Source organism: Urocitellus parryii, chromosome 1, assembly GCF_045843805.1.
Source record: "Urocitellus parryii isolate mUroPar1 chromosome 1, mUroPar1.hap1, whole genome shotgun sequence".
NCBI lineage: Eukaryota > Metazoa > Chordata > Mammalia > Rodentia > Sciuridae > Urocitellus > Urocitellus parryii.
This window is the reverse complement of record NC_135531.1, coordinates 223,813,111-223,832,869: the sequence shown is the minus strand read 5'-3', so window position 1 is coordinate 223,832,869 and position 19,759 is coordinate 223,813,111. Positions and strand designations below refer to the sequence as shown.

Below are 19,759 nucleotides of genomic sequence, written 5' to 3'. Positions count from 1 at the left end.
ATTAAAGAGAGTAGGCTCAGTGGCAATGAAACTACAAGAGGGAATCAATAAGGAAGGAGAGATTTTAACATATTTCTGGAAGATAAAATACGATGGAAGAAGATAATCGCTTTGGGTAATTCAAACTGCCCTCCCCTTATGCTAAAATAGGAAATTAGGATAAAAATTAAACTTGCCTGATTGAAGGCACTGGAGAGCTATGAGAGAGTAAAGAAACACTCTAGACCAAGGTCAAAGAGAAGGACTGAATTCAGAGAGGAGAATTTAGCATTTGCAACAACTTTTCATCCAGCCAAAACTAAGAGGTCATGGAGAAGCTGTGAGGCTGAGACATGTGGGGCTGAGGGAACAAATATTGTGAGTTTTACACACCTGTCTCTTAACACACACACACACACACACACACACACACACACACATTTTGACTAGGGATCATGAAGTGCTGCTTTCTGGGAGAGAGTGAACCAAACACAGACTGCCCTAACAGGTACTGCAGGCCAATTGCTTGCTTGCTTGCTTGCTTCCTTCCTTCCTTCCTTCCTTCCTTCCTTCCTCTCTTCCTCCCTCCCTCCCTCCTCCTTCTTCCCTCCCTTCCTTCCTTCCTTTCTTATATTTTTTAGCTATAGATGGACACAATATTATGTATGTATGCATGTATGTACGTATGTATGTGGTGCTGAGAATTGAACCCAGTACCTCACATATGCTAGGCAAGTGCTCTACCACTGAGCCCCACCCCCAGCCCCTGCAGGCCAATTTCAACCCATCACCAGCTCTGACACTGGATGAAAGTGGTCCCACTTACTTATTCCCCTGGCATATATAACTGTTTTATGGAGAAAAGGACCGTTATCCTGGGCCTCCAATTATTTTTTTTTTACAAATAATTTTGCAGATATAATTGCCACATGCAATAAATAAATAACCAAGGGAATGAAAAGACGAGAGAGAGAGAGAGAGAGAGAGAGAGAGAGAGAGAGAGAGAGCGCGCGAGAGAGCGCAACAGTGTAGTCAAACTACTAAAAACAAAACCTTAAAAGGTAGGGAAAAAGACAAATTATATTCAAAGACATAACAAGTTGATTTACAACTCATCTTTCAACAGAAATAATGAGAACCAGTAGATAATGAAGTACTACCTTTGACTTTCTAAGAGAAATAACTGCCAATATAGAATTCTGAAAAATCAAAAATATCTTTCAAGAATGAAGGTTGAATAAAGATATTTTCATTAAACAAAAATTTAGAGCAGCATACCCATGCTAAAGGAAACACTAAAGAGCACTCTGTAGGCAGAAGAAAACAGATCCCAGAATAGGAGTCAGAGATGTGAGAAGAAATGAGAACAATGAAAATGGTAATCATAATTTCTTGTAAAATTTTAAATCTGTTTAAAATTAAAATATAACACAATTGGGCTACGGATATTGCTCAGTTGGTAGAGTGCTTGCCTCACATGTGCAAGGCCCTGGATTCAATCCCCAGCACCACACACACACACACAAACACACACACACACACACACGAAAACATAGAAATAGTGCTGATTCTTTAATTGTTTAGCAAGATAGTAGAAGTACCAACTAATATTAAATTTTCAAGCATACACATAGCCGTGAGAGAATGATACAAGTATAAATCTAATAATGTAGCCTTAAAATACATGAAAGAAAAACTGACAGAACAAAAGGAGAAATAGACATATTTATAATCACTATTAGAAATTTAAACAACCTCTCTTGGGCTGGGGATTTAGCTAAGCAGTGAAGCACCTGTTTAGCCTGTGTGAGACCCTGGTTTTGATCCTCAGGACTACAAAACATACAAACAACAACAAAATGCTTCTCTTAATAAGAGATTTATAGAAAAAGCAATCAAAAACTAGTAAGCATAGAGATGCCAATAAACCTACTACATATTAGTAGTAGATGACTGAAGAATACAATTAATTTTTAACTATGTAGGGTATACAAAGTTTATTATATGATTTGCTCTGTCATCTCAACAAATTTCAAATGCTTAAAATCATACTGAATTTGTTTTCTGGCCATAGACATTTAAGGTAGACCTGAACAACAAAAAGATAAGAGATAATCAGTATCACAAATTAAAAAGGGCACCTCACTACAGGTTCTACAATGTTAAAAATATCATAAGAGATATTTCAAATAATTCTAAACAAACTTGAAAATGTAGACAAAATGGAAATATTTCTGGAAAAATTAAACTTATCAAAACAAATAGAAGAAGAAATAGTAAACATGAAATCTTAGTAAGATGAAATCTGAACATTAAATCTTAACTTATTAAATGTTATTTGTTAATCATAATTAAAACACTGCCTTTTAAAAAGGAAGTCACATATCACTCCCCAAGTAATTAAAAAAATTCAAGAAAGGATTAATGTCATTTTTATACAAACTTTTCCAGCAAAAGACAAATTGGGATATGAGTTGAGATAAGAGATTAAATAAATTTATATGTTAATCTCATCATGAGCATAGATAACTCCAATGATTTATAAAGGGATAATAAAACATGAAAAAGTTGGATTTATTGCAAGAATGCAAGGTTAGTTCAATGTAACTCACTACAATAACAAAATAAATGAGAAAATAATAGGATTATTTGAGTATATAGAGAACAGTATTTCATAAAATTCAATGACTCTTAAGGAGAAAACCCTTTTAAGAATAGAAAACAAAACCAAATATCATAATTATTAGTACAATATTGAAAGTTTTACCTTTGAGACTGGGAAAAAGACAAAAGTGTCTTCTATCAACCTTCCCAATCAACTGTGTACTGGAAATCATACCCAGGTAGGTGTGCAAGATTGATTACAATGATGGTCCCAATGCTCTGTCTTTCCCTGTATTCCTGCTCTTTGCAATATAACTGATTTTGCATTTCCTCCCCTCAAGAAATGAATTCTATTTGTCCACCTCTTGAATCTGGGCTGGCTTTGTGATTTGCTTTGATTAAAGAATGTACTAGAGGGCTGGAGTTGTGGCTCAGTGGTAGAGCACTTGCCTAGAATGTGTCAGGCACTGGGTTAGATTCTCAGCACCACATAAAAATAAATCAGTCAAATAAATAAGGCCCATCAACATCTAAAAAAAATTTAAAAAGTTAAATAAAGAATGTACTAGAATTGACAATGTATTAGCTCTGATCCTCAAGAGACAACTCTTCTCTCCCTCTCCACGCCACCCCTTTTCTTGAGGAGATTCTGCCACTGCCATGGGTAAAAGAGCAAGTTGGAGGATAAGACCAAGTAGAATAGAATCAAGTTAGCTAAGTTATCTCTGCTATGGCCCCAGACATGAGAGGAATCAGCTAGAGTCATCAAAGCAGCAGAGCTGACCTAATTGCAGACACAAAAGTGAGCCTTGGCTATATTAGCTAAAATTAGCAGAAATATTCATCCAACCTAGCAACAATAGCTAACTGATACAGGCAGTAAGTCAAGAAGAAACAGGTATAGTCTGGGGTTATAGCTCAGTTGGTAGAGTGCTTGCATTGTATACACAAGGCCCTGAGTTAGATCCCCATTACAGAAGAAGAAGAAGAAGAAGAAGAAGAAGAAGAAGAAGAAGAAGAAGAAGAAGAAGAAGAAGAAGAAGAAGAAGAAGAAACAGGTATAAAGATTGGAAAGGAAGAAAAAACCCATAGTTATTAAATATGGCATAATTGTATATATAAATCTAACATTATCTATGGATATATTATTTGAATTAATTAATTTAGCAAAATTGCTGGATCTCAAATGGAAAATATCAATTGCATTTCCATATTAACAGCAAAAAAGAGAAAATAAAAGTCTTTTAAAAACATTTTAAATAATATCAAGTTACATGTGGTACATGGAATGAAACTAACAGAATCTCTTCAATTTATAAATCATTTTTGGGAGAAGAGAAGGAGTAAACAAATGGAAGGATATACCATATTCATGGACTTTCCAGGCATTACTGGAAAGATAATACCAAAGAAATTCCAACAGCTTTTTTTTTTTCATTATTTTGATTCTATAATATTTAAAGTCTCTTTCTTAGAGAAGAAAACAAAAACAAAAATGATGGGGCACTTGCTGGGCCATATTCTGAGGCCTATATTACAAGAGCATAGAAATTAAGTCAAGGATAAAAAAGAAATCAGTGGAATAAAATGGAGAATTGAGAACAGACTAAATTGAGAACAGAATAAAATAGAGAATTGAGAATGAACACTTGGGGCTGGGGATGTGGCTCAAGCGGTAGTGCGCTCGCCTGGCATGCGTGCGGCCCGGGTTGGATCCTCAGCACCACATACAAACAAAGATGTTGTGTCCGCCGAAAACTAAAAAATAAATATTAAAAAAAAGAAGAGAATGAACACTTGATTTATTTAATGATGGAATTTTAAAACAGTAGAATAGAATCACATTAATCTCATTAAATGGGGCTGAATAGTTGAATATAGAAAATATGAAAATTGACCCTTATTGCACACCATTCACAAAATCAATCTAGGTAAGTTGAAGATCCCAAAGATATTTTGCTTTAGGATCTTCTGGAATTGGAAAATATCTTTGTGATATTGGGGTAGAGTAAGATTTCTTAACTGGCCATAAAAAAGCACGAATCAAAAAGGAGATGATTGATAAACTGCATTATTTTAAAATCACACACACTTTTTTTAAATCAATGACACTTTTTAAGAAACTGAAAGGGCAGTCTATCTAGTAGAGACAATATTTGCAATATGCATAACTGAGAATATAAAATACTTGCTTCTAATTAAAAATAATTGTCAATCCAATTAAAAATAGACATGTGACAAAAGAAGTAATCTGAACTGGCCATGAAATGCCCTCAATATCACTCTTAATGAGGGATATGTAAGCTAGAATCAGTGAGATTTGACTAAATACTCATCGGAGTGCTTTGATAAAAAGGACTTGTCATAGCAAGAACTGGGGAGAATGCGGATCAGTGATTGGACTCTTACAGAACTGGTGGGATTATACATTGGTGGGGTTACTTTGGAACACAGTTTGACATTATCTACTGAAGTAGGGAAACACATACCTTATATTCTGCAATTCTAATTCCAGGTATGTAGCCAACAGAAAACCATGCCAATACTAAGAGACAAACATAATGCTTATGGAAGTAATTTCCAAAATAGCCCCAAATTACCAATTACCAATTACCAATTACCATTTCCTCATTAAAAGCAGAATAGCTAATTAAAAAGAGAACAAAATAAAGAAAAAGAAAAATTACGCTGTACTGCAGAGATCTGCATTAAAAACCAAAGAAAAAGAGGTAAAATTATTTAAAAAAGCAGAATAGCTAAATCAATTTTCATATTCATAGTCTAGAACAATACAAGAAATACATTTACATTTCACAACATAGATGGACTTCACCAATAGTACATTGAATGAAAGAAAGAAGAACTAACAAAATCTTTCACTGCATGATTTCATTTGTCTGAAGTCCTGAAAACCTAACTATAAGAGGCAAAACCTAAATAGTGTTTAGAGCTGCACGTATGTGTGAAAAATCAAGGAAGTGTTTACACTTAAAGCCAGGAGAATGGTTACCTTGAGGGAGGTGTGGAATAATGTTTGGGAAAAATCAGCAGGAAGACTTCTAGCGTGCTCAGAGTGGTCTATTCTAGACTGGAGGGGCTGTTACACAGATGCTCACTCTGTAATAATTCATGGAGCCGAATCTTAGGATTTGTGCCCCCCACCCTTTTTTTGGTATATTTATTATATTTTAAAAGAAACTTAGATGAAAGTGGATGGAAGTGTATCTGCAGATGAGCCAAATGGACAAAAGGGTAGCTCAGAACATGAGCACCAAAGGGTCTGCAGTGAAGCTTTTAAAAAATGTTCTATGTCCAGAATTATTTGTGTGAGCTGAGTGGTCTTGCAGCCTGCTGACTTTCTTCATGTTAGGTATCCTCACAGAGATACCATTGAAAGTTGACAGCACAAAAACATAAATATTAATTATATAGTTAAAGTTTAAGAGGTCAAAGTCAAAAACAATTTAAAATTATTAGTACTGGGAGAAATAAGGGGAGGCTGAAATAAAATCTACATTATTCATAAGAGGGAGAATTAATGTTATTTAATGATGAAACAAGAAAGTAGAAGCAAATTATAGTTGCATGTCATTTAACAATGGGATATATTCTTAGAAATGTGTCATAAGTTGATTTTGTTGTGTGAATGTCATTGAGTGTGTTTATACAAACCTAGATGGTCTAGCCTACTGCACACCCAGGCTCTATGGTATAGCCTATTGTCCCACAGGGGTGCGCACAGTCCATTGTTGACCAAAATGTCATTACGTGGCACATAACTGCATTTAGAGATATGGTGGAAACCATTAGAAAAATTAGAAATGATCTTTTAAATGGGGGCTTCTGGTGAGGAATGTGGAGAAGACTGCTTTCCACTAGTTCCTTTGCTTTTTGTGTGAATTACTTTGAAAAATCTAGTAAGACAGTTATGAGCTTCCAGGATGTATTATTCTCATCTACTTGAATTAGGAATTGCTTTTTGAGTTTGTGGCATTATGAATAACCCAAGAATAATGTCTACAGTCTGTCTTATCTATGCTGCAGCTGATAGTGACCACTGTTTCCAAATTACTCACAGGAATTATAGCTGTATCACTGCTTAATTATTACAGAGCTTCTCAATTATGATTTTATAATTACTTTCTTATAATTACTTTCTTCTTAACTTTATTTATAGAGACATTTTAATTAGAAACAAGCAGGTTTACAGTTACATTGTACATTCCACGGACAAGTGGAAAGTTATGAACATCTGAAAAACAACTAGTTTTATCAAATTGAAAGTAGACTAATCAGTCACCAGGCATGGTGGTGCACACTTTATCCCAGTGGCTTGGGAGGCTGACGCAGGAGGATTGCAAGTTCAAAGTCAGCCTCACCACTTTAGTGGGGCCCTAAGCAACTTGGTGAGACCCTATCTCTAAATAAAATACAAAAAAATGAAGGGGCAGGGGAGGAGCCTGGGGCTGTGGTTCGGTGGTTAAGTGCCCTGAGTTCAATCTCCAGTATCCCCCACAAATAGACTACTCAATGCTAAAAGTGAAATTTCTAAAAGCATTCATTTATTACCCTGCCTGAGGCATTATTTCTTAAACAATGAAATAAAGGTAGCTTTGTTTCTTATAAACATTGCCTTTTGGGTGAAGAGCTGAAAAAAAAAATCCAAGAGTCATCTTTTAAATGTAAAATTTAGCTATTGAAAAATTGACTATAACTTCTTTTCCTTTTAAAACTATAATTTCTGAGATCTTTAAAAGGCATTTCACTATTTCTGTTCATAAAATGTTTATTAATACCCTCTCTTTAAAAAACTCTGAAAACAATTTTTCTATATCTTTCAGGGTTTCTTTTTTTCCCCTCAAAATCTAGATACCCCAATGCATACTATCTGCTAAGTATTTTAGAGCTAAGAACCTCTGAGAAAGGATCCTATAGGTTTTTTTTTTTTATCACACAGCAATCTTATATATTATTTCACATAGAGGAGGTCAAAAAAGCATGTCATACTGAATCATATTAAGTATTAGAATATATCATATGATATCATTATAATAGGAGTAGCTCAACCCTGAGTGAAAAGAACAGCTTATGATGTAAGACTGATCAATCACATATACCATATAATTAAAAGTAACTGTTCTGTCAGATGTGTTTGTGTGACCAAATGAAGTCTTTCCATCTATTCTGTATGCACTGGTGTCTATTCTGCCACACACTGTGCTGGGTTCCTATGCCCACAAAGATGGACAAGATCCCTCCCCCCCGAAGCCACTCCAGCCAAGTGGAGACAGCTGACCAGTGAGTGGAGTTACAAAATGATGTGCCCCGGACTTGGACAGGTCTAAGTTTTCTTTCCCTTTCACTATTTGAGTGTTGGGGGTGTCTTGGCATTGAGGAATAGAGTTGAAGGCTTTTCAACACAACAATTAGCAAGAGAGGTGTTCATTTACCTCGTAGAAAGAATCTGATTTAGGCCTTTGTGCTGAAACACAGAAAATCATTCTGTGCTAGGAGACCTCAGGGAACTCCTCCAGGATGTGGGGCCCTCAGAAGTGGAGCGCTGACCCCAGGGGAGGCACGAGGAGTGGAAAAGCCCCGTGGGGGCGGCGGGCAGAGACAGGAGCAGGAAGGGGACTCCTAGACCTCTATAGGGGTGGATTCTACATGGATTGAAAGGTGACTTGGTGGGAAAAAATCAAAGGCAGCTTATCTGCATGATCGGCCTACTTTAAGACTTTGCTACCTTCTTAGATGCTGGGGACATGAACTGTCATTACTGTGGTGCAAGTGTTCACAGCATCCCACAGGGACCCACGGGATGAGAAAAGGAGGGACTGCCCAGCTCAGGCTGCACAACAGATGTGAGAGAACCATAAAGACAGAAGGAGATATTTAGGAATGCGAATGGTTCAGCGAGGCTCAGCACAGACTGTGCATCCAAAGAAGCCTTCACGTTCGGTAACAATAAATTATCGACTCTTTTTACCTTGGGCAGATTTGGGGCCAGGAAGTGCAACTCAGTGTTGAGCAAAATAATTTCCCTTTGAGGATGAAGAAAAAAAGAAAAGGTGGGCTGCGATGTTCTCAGGGATACCAGCCACTGGGGACAGAGACTTGTAGTATTCGTCTTCCCCATCCAGCACTTTGAGATGGCTGCAACAAAGAAATGAAGAGGATTTTTCATCAGAAAAAGCAAACAAATGGCATAGTCTTCCTGGGGGCAGCAAAGTTGTGTGAGAAGTTGGAATGGGATTGGGTTCCGACACTGGAGGGGAGGGCACTTAGGTATCACAAGGTCTCACAGCACAGAGGTAGGGGGCTCTGTTTCTGGGTCACATACTGACAAGGGGTCCATTTTAGTATTATCTAGATGTTGTGATCATCTTGAAACTTGATTTATGTAATTAAATTGCTTATTTTCATCTGGTTTCTTCTAGATGAAAAAATTCTCCTCCTGATCTCACCCAGTTCTCAAAACAGTACCGGTTATCTACTTCCCTGCGATTCTCAGTAGAGATGCTAACAACAGATGAGCTACAAGCTAACTTCTTACTGTCCTCTCTTTCTCCATTGGGGGAAATTTTCTTTTGTGCATGTTTTAAGGCCCAGGGTAGGATAATGCGAGCAGGAAGCAGCCCATTTGCACTCAGAAGAATCCTCTTATTTGTGGAAAGAGAATTTAATACAACCCGCTACCTGTCTTCAATTATGAAGAAAGCACAATTCCCTAGAATAATTAGGAGAAATAACATTTGCCCTTAGGTGACAATCTCAGCCTTTCCGGACAAAATAGATTCAAGTTTTGTATACTTGCTACTGTGAAAAGTCATTTCCAATGTCAATAACAGTGGCAATATCCGGATTGAATATTTTTAGAAGCCTCTCTGGAAAGTTTTGCCTTTTCTGTAATATCACAAAGGACCCCTTCTGTTTACAGTTGCTTAGAACTAAGAAGACAGATATTTACCCAAGTTTTCTTGGCTTCCTCTTGCTCCCTTGATATTCTAGAGTTCCCTGTGGAGAGGGCCAAGAACACACAGTCAAAGCAAAGCAGCAAGTCGTTAATTTTTAATTCAAAGTGATTTTGTGTTGAATGCAAGCAGATGCTGATAATATCAGAAGTCACAGCATAATTTTTTTGATCAAAGGGCTCAAGTGAGCCTGATGAAGCATGCATCTTGCTCGTCTTTGATAAACCACATCAATTATTCACCGTGAAGGCAGACATCCTGACATGAAAGCAACAGATAAAGAGCCTAAGCACATGTTCACGAGGAGAGCATAAGAGAGTGGGGGTGGGGCTGGAGGGGCTGGAACAGGTATTAATAACAGAATTATTAACTGGAAACAAAGCCAGCGAAGCAGCTTTATGGCCACTTTGAACTCACATTTAACTGGTTATAGTACATGGTGTCCTCAGGGCTACTCAACATTTTGGGCTGCTGATAGCGTCGGCGAGGTGTTCGCTGCTTCTGTGCAAGACCATCTTCTGAACCTGCAATCAGACAGCAACATTTGACTGTAAGCCGTCCCAGGTGTGGGGAGAATTAAGTGAAAAATGGCTTTTCAGACAAATGCACTCAGGAGGAGCCGAGACCTGTTTTAATGGGTGCGGGGAGCTTTGCAACAACTAGGAGAAATGTCATCTGAAAAGCACACGCTCAGGAATCGCTAAGTGTAAACACGGGCTGCAGTCTGTAACTTTGCCTTCATATTTCTGATCTGAATCAGCAGTCTGGCGTGACAGAAAGCAAATTGGTGTGTCCTTACTGGTGAGGGAGAGGTTGGTGGTCAGCCTCTGCCAAGGAGAGCGCCTTGGGTGCGATAACTCCATTAGGACGACCAAGGCAATCTGGGATTGTTTGCAACACATCCTACAGTGAGAGTTCAAAGACATCTGGAGCACACATACTCTTGGGAAGATGAGAAGCAAATCTTTTGGTGGGATACACTTTGGGGGAAAATAGCTTGAGCTAGTATTTACCAAAGTGCTTTGAACACTACCACTGATCCATGCAGTTTCTGTAGAATGTGTCTAGGAGGGGAAGGAGGGTGATCCCATGTCATGGAGCAGCCTCTCCCTGTTAGTCTTGATTTAAGAACCCTGGACCAAGAGTGCACTGGAGATTAGGAAACCACGTGTCAGATGAACTTCTGATTTATTCCCCTCCCAAGGGAATGAGTTTTGTGGACTCTGCTGCCCTTTTGGTCGTATATCTGAATCCAGATCCAGCAACACTCACACTCACAGCTACTGTCACAGAACATTGTCTGCGGGCATCCTAGCGCGGTAAGGAAGAGAGTGTTTCCTGAACAGGGTGTTTATGATGAACTAATTGTTCATCAAAAAGAGTTAGAGATCTGTATTTTGAATCTTCTTTTAAGCTTCAATAGAGATTTTCATTCCTGAAGGAAATTCTGGGGGATTCTTTTCCCTGTACATTTTACATACTCTGTTTTGGAATTTAAATTTATTTTTAATAGTTACAAAAAAACCATTAAAATTTATATATTAATGGGGTACCATGGGCTGTTTCCGTACTTGCATATACACCATGTAATGTTTCCATCTGGTTAAACATATCTATCTCTTCATTTATCATTTCTTTTTCTTTATGGTGTAAAGAGTCAACTTTGTTTCTTCTAGCTTTATGAAATGTACAGTAGATTACTGTTACCTATAGTCCTCCAACTGTGGGATGGCAAATCAGAACATCTTACTCCTAACTATAACTCAGTACCCATTGATCAACCTTTTACCATCTTTGACTCCCTGCTATTCTTCCCAGCCTCTGGTAACCAAGATTCTACTCTCAGCTTCAATGAGATCAACATTTTTATATTCTGCATATGAGTGAGATCATGCAGTACCTGTCTTTCTCTTCCTGACTTATTTCACTTAGCACAATCATCTCCAGTTGCATCTGTGTTGTTGCAAATGACAGAATTTCATTCTTTGTTATGACTAAACAGTATTCCAAGGTGACTATGTACCTCTCCTTCCTCTTCCTTTTATCCCTTCTTTTCTTGGAGATTGAAAAAAGGACCTTTCACATACTAGATAACTGCTCTACTACCGAGCTACATCTGCAGCCCTTTTTTATTTTGAGACAGGGTCTAAGTTGTTCTCTGATCTTGAATTTGCAATCCTCCTGCCTCGGCCTCCTGAGTTGCTGGGATTACAATTATGAGCCCTGGTACCTGGCCTCCACATCTTCTTTATCTAATCATCAGTTGGTGAGATGCTCAGGTTGTTTCCGTTTCTTGGCTTAATGAATAGTGTTACCATGAACATGGGAGGGTAGATGTCTCTTCCACATACTCATTCCACTTCTTTTGGGTAAATAATAGGATTACTGAATCACATGGTAGTTCTATTTTTAATTTTTTGAGGAACCTCCATACTCTTTTCCAAAATGACCACATTAATTTATATTCCTACAAATAATGTATTAGTGTTTCTTTCTTCCCACATCCTCAACAGCACTTGTTATCTTTTTAGGAAGAGCCATTCTTGGCAGGGCAGAAACACATGCTTGTAATCCTAGAGTTTGGGGAGGCTTGAAGCAGGAGGATCACAAGTTCAAGGCCAGTTTCAGCAACTTAGTGAGACCTTGCTTAAAAAATAAAAAATAAATAAATAAAAAGGGCTGTGGATGTGTACTCAGTGTTAGAGCACCCCTGGGCTCAATCTCAGTATTGCCAAAAAACCCAAACCCAAAACCAAAACATAATAAAAATCTCAAAGAATAACCATTCTTACTTGAATGAAGTGATATCTCATTGTGGTTTTAATTTGCATTTCTCTTATGATTGGTAATGTTGATTTAGTTTTTTATATACCTGGTGACCTTTTCTATATCTTCTTTTGAGAAATGTCTATTTGAGTCTATTGCCCATTTTAAAATCGGGTTTGTGAGGTGGTTTTTTTTTTTTTTTTTTTTTTTTTTTTTTTTTTTTTTTTTTTGCTATTGAGTGTTTTGAGTTCCTTATATATTTCAGACACTAATCCCTTGTCAGATGTATAGTTTGCCAGTATTTTTTCCCATTCGGTAGGTGGTATCTTTGCTTGGCTGATTGTTTCCTTTGTTGAACTGTAGCTTTTTAGTTTGCTTAATCTCATTTGTCTATTTTTGCTTTTTTTTCTTCCTAGAGTTTTATTCAAAAAATCATTGCACATTCCACTGTCCTGAAGCATTGTTTTCATGTTTGGGGGAATTTTTTAAATAGAGAGCTATTAGGCAAGGACCATAGGAAATAGCAAATTATCTATTTTCTAAGTGAAGTTTTTTTTTGGGGGGGGTATGGAGATTAAACTCAGAGGCACTCAATCACTGAGTATGAGCCACATCCCCAGCCCTATTTTGTATTTTATTTAGAGACAGGGTCTCACTGAGTTGCTTAGCACCTTGCTGTTGCTGAGGTAGGCTTTGAACTTGTGATCTCCTGCCTCAGCCTCCCAAGCCACAGGGATTACAGACATGCACTACCATGCCAGGTTAGTATAAAGTTTTGTATCTTGATTTTTCTTGAATTGTATAAGAGTGTGTGTGTGTGTGTGTGTAAGGAACATACAATTATATATAATATACATAATTATATATATATTTGGACAACATTAATCCTTGATTTTCTTGAATTTGAACATATCTGTGTCTGGAAAAGACAACAGATTTTAAAAGCTGTTCATCTGACTACTCATTTTCTTTTTCGACAGAAAGACTGAGGCTCATAAATGTTGAATGACTCATTTTAGATCAAGTGGCAAGGTGAAGACCCAACCCTAGATCTCTTACACCTCATGTATGTGTTTGTGTGTGTGTGTGTGTGTGTGTGTGTGTGTGTGTGTGTGTGTTTAACCTCAGCCTATTGTCTTACAAGAAACTTTTAAAGCCAAAAGTCTAAACAGAAGCTCCATGAAAACATATTAATTAACATAGCAAACCCCCCTTGCTTTCCCAGAGTTTCCACAGCTTTCACAAACATTTCAGGAACACGATGCAGAGCCCGGTCTGTTGAAGTCTTTGTCAGAACTAATATGGGTTCCTTTTAATGGTTCCAACACATCTATTTCCTGTTAGCTTTGCAACATTCATATTCTGAAGGGTGGTAGTGTGGGAATAGGTGTGAGAACCCTTGTGTCGTCTCCTTTCTGATTTATAGATTAATGAACAGAAGTCTCCAGAGGTCGGGTTGCTGGTGTGAACAGGCACTAGAGGTCTGACATCTGCTCTTTCTTAGACCTTCCAATATTGCTGGAATTCTATCCATGGCAATTCAAAAGACTGATCCAAAATAGTTTTTGGGTTCAGCTGGAGTTCAGCCCAGTTCAGCTGGACTTTATATAATGTTTACACTTGATCAGAGGTTTTTATTTATATTCTTTCAAGTGGCAAAGTTGAATATAAGATGTGGTTCTCAACTTTTGCTCTGGATGACTTTACTCTTCCCATGGGCTAGTATTCTCCTGATTGTTGGAAGGAATTAAGTTATTGGCTAGAATTTTATCAATTCTAAGACATCTCACATATATTAAAAAGAACTATTGTGATCATATGGCATTTACACTATACTAGAATCTGGCAAAACTGATTGCCTAGTTTAGCACTGGATTTTAATTTTAATTTTTTTTAAGTTCAATATCTCCATGGCACGACATTCTGCAAGGAGTGCTGCAACTTCTAGGTGCTTTGCCATTGGGAAAAAAAAATCTAAGTGTCATTGATACATGACCAATTTTAAGCAACCAAATAAATAATTGGAAAAAAGTTATTATGTAATAAATACTGTTGGGCTTGGCTTGGTGGTGCACACCTATAATCCCAGCAACCTGGGAGGTTGAGGCAGGAGGATTGCAAGCTTAAGGCCAGCCTCAGCAACTCAATGAAGTCCTACGTAACTTAGTGAGACCCTGTCTCAAAATAAAAATATAAAAAGTGCTGGGGATGTGGCTCAGTAGATTAAAGTGCCTCTGGGTTCAATTCCCTGTACCAAAAATAAATAGATAAATAAATAAAATTAAAATAAATTAATTAAAAGAGTAAATACTTTTGGAACAATTTGATATTGGTATGAAAAATACATAAATTAAATTCAGATATGATAACACTTAATCCTATATGCAAGGTACTTTGCTGAATGTCGTGGGGGAAGACAAAGGGAAATAAGACAAAGTCCCTGCTTTCACTCTAGTAGAGGACCTCGAGTCTTGAGAAGGTAGCAGCTAGTGCTGCTGAACCCACATTAGTTGTTTAAAAAATTCTAAATCTTTATTTTTCTCAACGAACCTCTTGATTTTTACATGCTGCAAAAAATTTCAGATGAGCTCCACAGTTAAACATTTCAGACATTCCCATATAAACTTTAGAAAGAAAGAAAGACTATTTATTTCCACTGTGGAAGGAGATATTAGTGAAAAGGATGGGTTCAATTATATAAAGTCAAATATTCCAGATGATGAACAGTTGTACAACCAAAATAAAAGGAAATGCAACAGAAAGATAAAAACAATTAAAATAAATACACAGAAAAGTCTAAATCCATAATATAGATGGTCTGAAAAAAGAGACAGAGAAACATTTATAATCATCTCTGTATCTGCAGATTTCATAAACATGAATCACAAATATATGTGTTTGTTTTGTGTGTGTGTGTGTGTGTGTGTGTGTGTGAGAAGCCCTGGGTTCAATTCCCAGAACCAAATATAATATGTTCTACACATAATATATTATATATATATATATATATAAATATGAAATATATAATACATACCATATACATAATATGACATATATTTGGTACTGGAGATTGAATCCAGGATCTTATGCTAAGCACACACTTGTCCATAGGCTCTACCACTTAGCTATACCCAAAACCTCAAAAACATTTGAAAAAAAAAGATTATGTCTCTACTAAACATTTACAGACTTTTTTCTTGGCAGTAATCTCTAAATAGCATAACAACTATTTAAGAAGCAGTTAATGTTGGATTAGGTGTTATAAGTAATCTAGAGATGCTTTAAGGTGTACGGGAAGACTTGCATAGGTTATATGCAAATACTATGGCATTTTATATAAATGACTTGAGCATCCTCAGAACTTAGTTTTTGTTGGGTCTTAGTGAAGTCCCCCACAGATGCCAAGGGATAACTGTATGTTGAGTTATAGTTAGGAAATGAGATACTGAATGATGTTCAGTGACCCCAAAAAGAACTGAATGAAAACAATTACAACTACTTCTCTATTAATGACTCCAAAGTTCAAAAGACAATGGGGTAGGGGTCTCAGTAAACAGTGAGTCATGAATTCACAGATTTCATCCCTCCTCAAGTGACACTTCACAACAAATATCAAGAGCTAAGCAACTTGTCCATCTCTCATAAGTGTCTTTCAGCCAAAACAAACTCTCCAGTTTGTAATACATAGGTAGCTGCATCCCTACTGAGCTTTTTAAAGTTTATTATGTCATGAATCTCAGTTTGTACTTAATATAGGTCTATTTTTTTTCAAGAATCCCTGTGCCTTTTGAATTCATATTTGAAATCTTCAACATATCCTTCTTTTCTGAGTTATAGATTTTTACAATAAAACTAAAGCTAAACTGCCAGAAAAGCAAAAAAATCCTGAACAGCATTTCAGAGCACTGAGTAACTCATACTCCCTACTCCCAAACCCCAAATCCTCACACTGTGTGACTGCACTCTTGTCTAAGCCTTGGTGAGAGATAAATAACTGAATTCAGTCAATTTGTTATATAACTTCAAGCAATGGGTTTGGAACTTCCATATTTCTTTTCTCTGTATTGGACATGCAGGTAGATCCAAGCTAGAGTTGCCACTTAAAACACAGGTCACCCAGTTAAATTTGGTAGCAAACAATGCTTTTTAAATAGTCTTAATATGTCCCATGCCATATTTGAGATATACTTATGTTAAAAAAAAAAGGATTGGTTGTTTTTCTAAGGTTCAGACCTAGAAATTTGGCACCTTGAAAGGCACAATTTTAAGCCACAAATCAGGCTTTTTGTTCTCTCCTACGATCCTAAGAAAATGACTTCCACTGCTCCATTTTGACTGCTGAGTTACAGCTATTTTGGCTACAGGTACTCTCCCCTACACTGTCCTCTAAAACTGAATGTTTTACTTGGCACAGATATACCAGTTTTGGTAAGTTTCCTAGCAAGATTGCAGGTACAAGAGGTCATAAGGACGAGCAGGATGGGACATGCAGCCCAACATTCCCTGGCTTGGTGGGACGGTATGGGTTCTTGGTCTCTGAGAAATGAGTAGGTAGTGAGTAGGAGTCCTGGGATGCAGGAGAGAACCCCTGGGAGGGCCACCATCCCTAGCACCCGCTGTGGGTCCTCAATCGGCATGCATATCTTCTGGATAGTGTAACTGCTGATCTGATTGCCACTTTGTGGATGAGGCATTCCCAGGGTCACCTGCCAAGCAAAACATCTCCTTGAAGCAAACAGAGTGTTCAGTGTTCTAGATTTACATATGGCAAATCCCATAAGGGGTTACCAGATATACTCCTGGGGCATTAAATGAGATTAGTGTTACACAATTGATTCACAGAGCTCTGCCGATTCTGCATAAAGGGAGGTGCATAATTTCTCTGACCCTGGTTCTCAGGGCATTTGAAGGTGACAATAACCCAGCTGTCAGCTGGGCTCCCCCCTGCACCCCCTAAAAGCAGCCCATGCTACATGGTTCTCCAGAGGATTCCACCAGTAGCTTCCAGATGATCTGTCTTTTCTGGCTCTGTACCTCTTTCCCCTATCATTTTGTCTTGAGGTAGCAAATCATGTTTTGTAAAGAATCTTTTTCTTTACTTCATCTCATTTTGGGAAGGGCAAATAACCTGAGATAACAGAGGCATAAGGAGATTGAGAGATTACACAGAAGTTAGAGGCAAAGCTCAACTAGGAATTCAGGTTTCTCAATATCTGAATGGAGGATTTCTTTTATACTATACCAGTTACTCAACTTTTAACATACCAATGCCCAGATCAAAGCTTGGACAACAACATTTTTATATTAAAAAAATCTCTTTAGGTGCTTCTCATGGGCAACCAGAGTTGAGAATGATGGTAGTTGACCATATTAAATCTTTCCTTCTCAATAAGTACCACATTGGCAGAAAGTCAGTGCTAATCTATACTACTTTACAAATGCAGTCTAAGGAAGGATCTTTCCAATGTGTTGCAACACGACTTGTTTCTGATAGGCCTTGAGGCATGGGCTATTTCAGAGCCCTCACAGGGAGGATGAGGGGGAATTATCAGATTTCTAAATTTAAGTCATGACATAGGGAGAATAAGCCTCTGGGGTTTGGCCCCTTGCTTTCATTGTGGAGGGACAAGAGGACTAGGAAGCTTAGGTCCCTCCATTTCTCCCATCAAAGACAGGGCTAGAGCTCATGATTCCTGATTCAAAACTCTGATCTATGCCTCTGTTATAATGCATATTGTTTTACTGAGACTTTCTCAGAAGTTTTCACCTCACCAAGTCTAACTTCACAGGGGACTAAGGAGTTTGTTCAATGGGCTTCTGGAAAACACACACACACACACAAACATACACACACAACCAGAAAGACAGATTTTCTCTTGGGGTGCATGTAATTCAGATCTTGCTTTCTAAGATGAAAGGAAAGCTACAAATTTTCCCAGTTGCCATGTTATGTCATGAACAATCTTCTTCAAAATTGCAGCATTGCTACAAAGAAAACAATCCTGAGTTAAATTAGTGCCTGTGGAAGATGCTGGAGTTATAAACTGTCAATGTGGAATTTTCTACTTATTAGTTAGGGAGGTGGCAAGAACTTTCTCAGAAAACCGTTTCATAGCTCAGGGCTTGGTACCCATTCAACAAAGAATGATTGAATGAATAAATGAATGAATGGTGACTATTCCCCGTTTTTCTTTAGATCTCTTCCATTTATTGCAGCCTACCCTTTGATTCTCAGACTCAGGATGTTGTTGTCAAGGCTTCTATTAGGAAAAGGGCCTTTCCTATCCTGGGACACCTTAGGAACTTGCAGTATACCAAAGAGGGAAATAAAATCAGCCTTTTAAAAGCAAAGATATTTAGTTTTTTTTTAAAGGGTCTATTTGGTATTTTTCTGGACTATGTATTCAATTTTGAACTAAAAAAATCAGCCATCCATTTAATCTGGGTTACAACTTTTGCCCCCACTTAATGATAAAGTCATGAATATTTTTCCATGCTATTAGCCTTCTTTAAAAATAGTATCTTTTAGAATTTTATTTTTTACCATAATAAATGAACATGATGTTCAAATAAATGAAGTATGAAAAGTCCAATGTTTTTGACCCTCTGATTCTCTTTTCAAAATAGTAGCAACTGCTGGGACAAGTTTCTCACGTCTTCTAGAAAGAGTTTAAATGTCATAATTTCTAATGGTTCATTGGTATTTCGTTTAATGGATGAATCATAATTGATTTATATAATTTCCTGTTTTGGGTATAGAAGTTGTTTCCAATATTTTTCTAAAATAAATAATGCTTTGAGGAATGTATTTATAGTTTGATCTTTGACAAACCTACATTCTTTCTTAAGATAAATTTCTAAAAGCAAAACTATTGACCAAGAAAGATGCATATATTTAAAACTTTTGATTTGTTTTTCCATTTGTCATCCAGAAAGTATGTAGCAAAATATTATTCTGCCTCTTGCTTTTAAGATGACCTGTTTTGACAGTCCTCACCAGCATGGGACAGATCTATATAAAGAAATCTAGTAATTCAGTAGCTACAAAAATAGCAACATGTTTATATTTTTATTTGCTTTTCATTGATGACTTGAGAGGCTGAATATTCCCTGCCCATCACATTTATTAACCATTTGTGATCTAGGGTTCCTCTGAAGCTAGGAGCAAGCAGCAGCAAACTTCATAAGTGTTGGCTGTGGGTGGAACAGGTCATTGCCTATGTGGTGGGATGATAGATGAGTGGCCTCCTTGGCTAACTGGTATTGATATTTTAAAAATTAGCATGTTGTAGGTGAGTACACTGTCATCAATCTACCTCTCAAACAGTTTTTTACTTTATTCAACATTCCCTGTATTATTATTATTATTATTTTTGATACCAGCTAATTTCCTCTTTAGTTAAATATGCTTCTTTTAAAATGAAACTTTATGAATCTCT

The 19,759-nt window shown here is 37.2% G+C and overlaps 1 protein-coding gene across 1 annotated transcript in view; it reads right to left on the bottom strand.

Annotated features, from left to right (window-relative positions):
* The window catches only part of Myo3b (myosin IIIB), a 449,152-nt gene that overhangs the window by 14,807 nt on the left and 414,586 nt on the right, over positions 1-19,759 (bottom strand). The window contains exons 36-38 of the mRNA XM_077794873.1: positions 9,972-10,078; positions 9,551-9,597; positions 8,570-8,736 (exon numbers count right to left, since the gene is read on the bottom strand). Of these exons, the coding sequence (XP_077650999.1) occupies positions 8,601-8,736; positions 9,551-9,597; positions 9,972-10,078 (290 nt within the window). The 3' untranslated portion in view covers positions 8,570-8,600. The remainder of the gene's footprint in view (positions 1-8,569; positions 8,737-9,550; positions 9,598-9,971; positions 10,079-19,759) is intronic.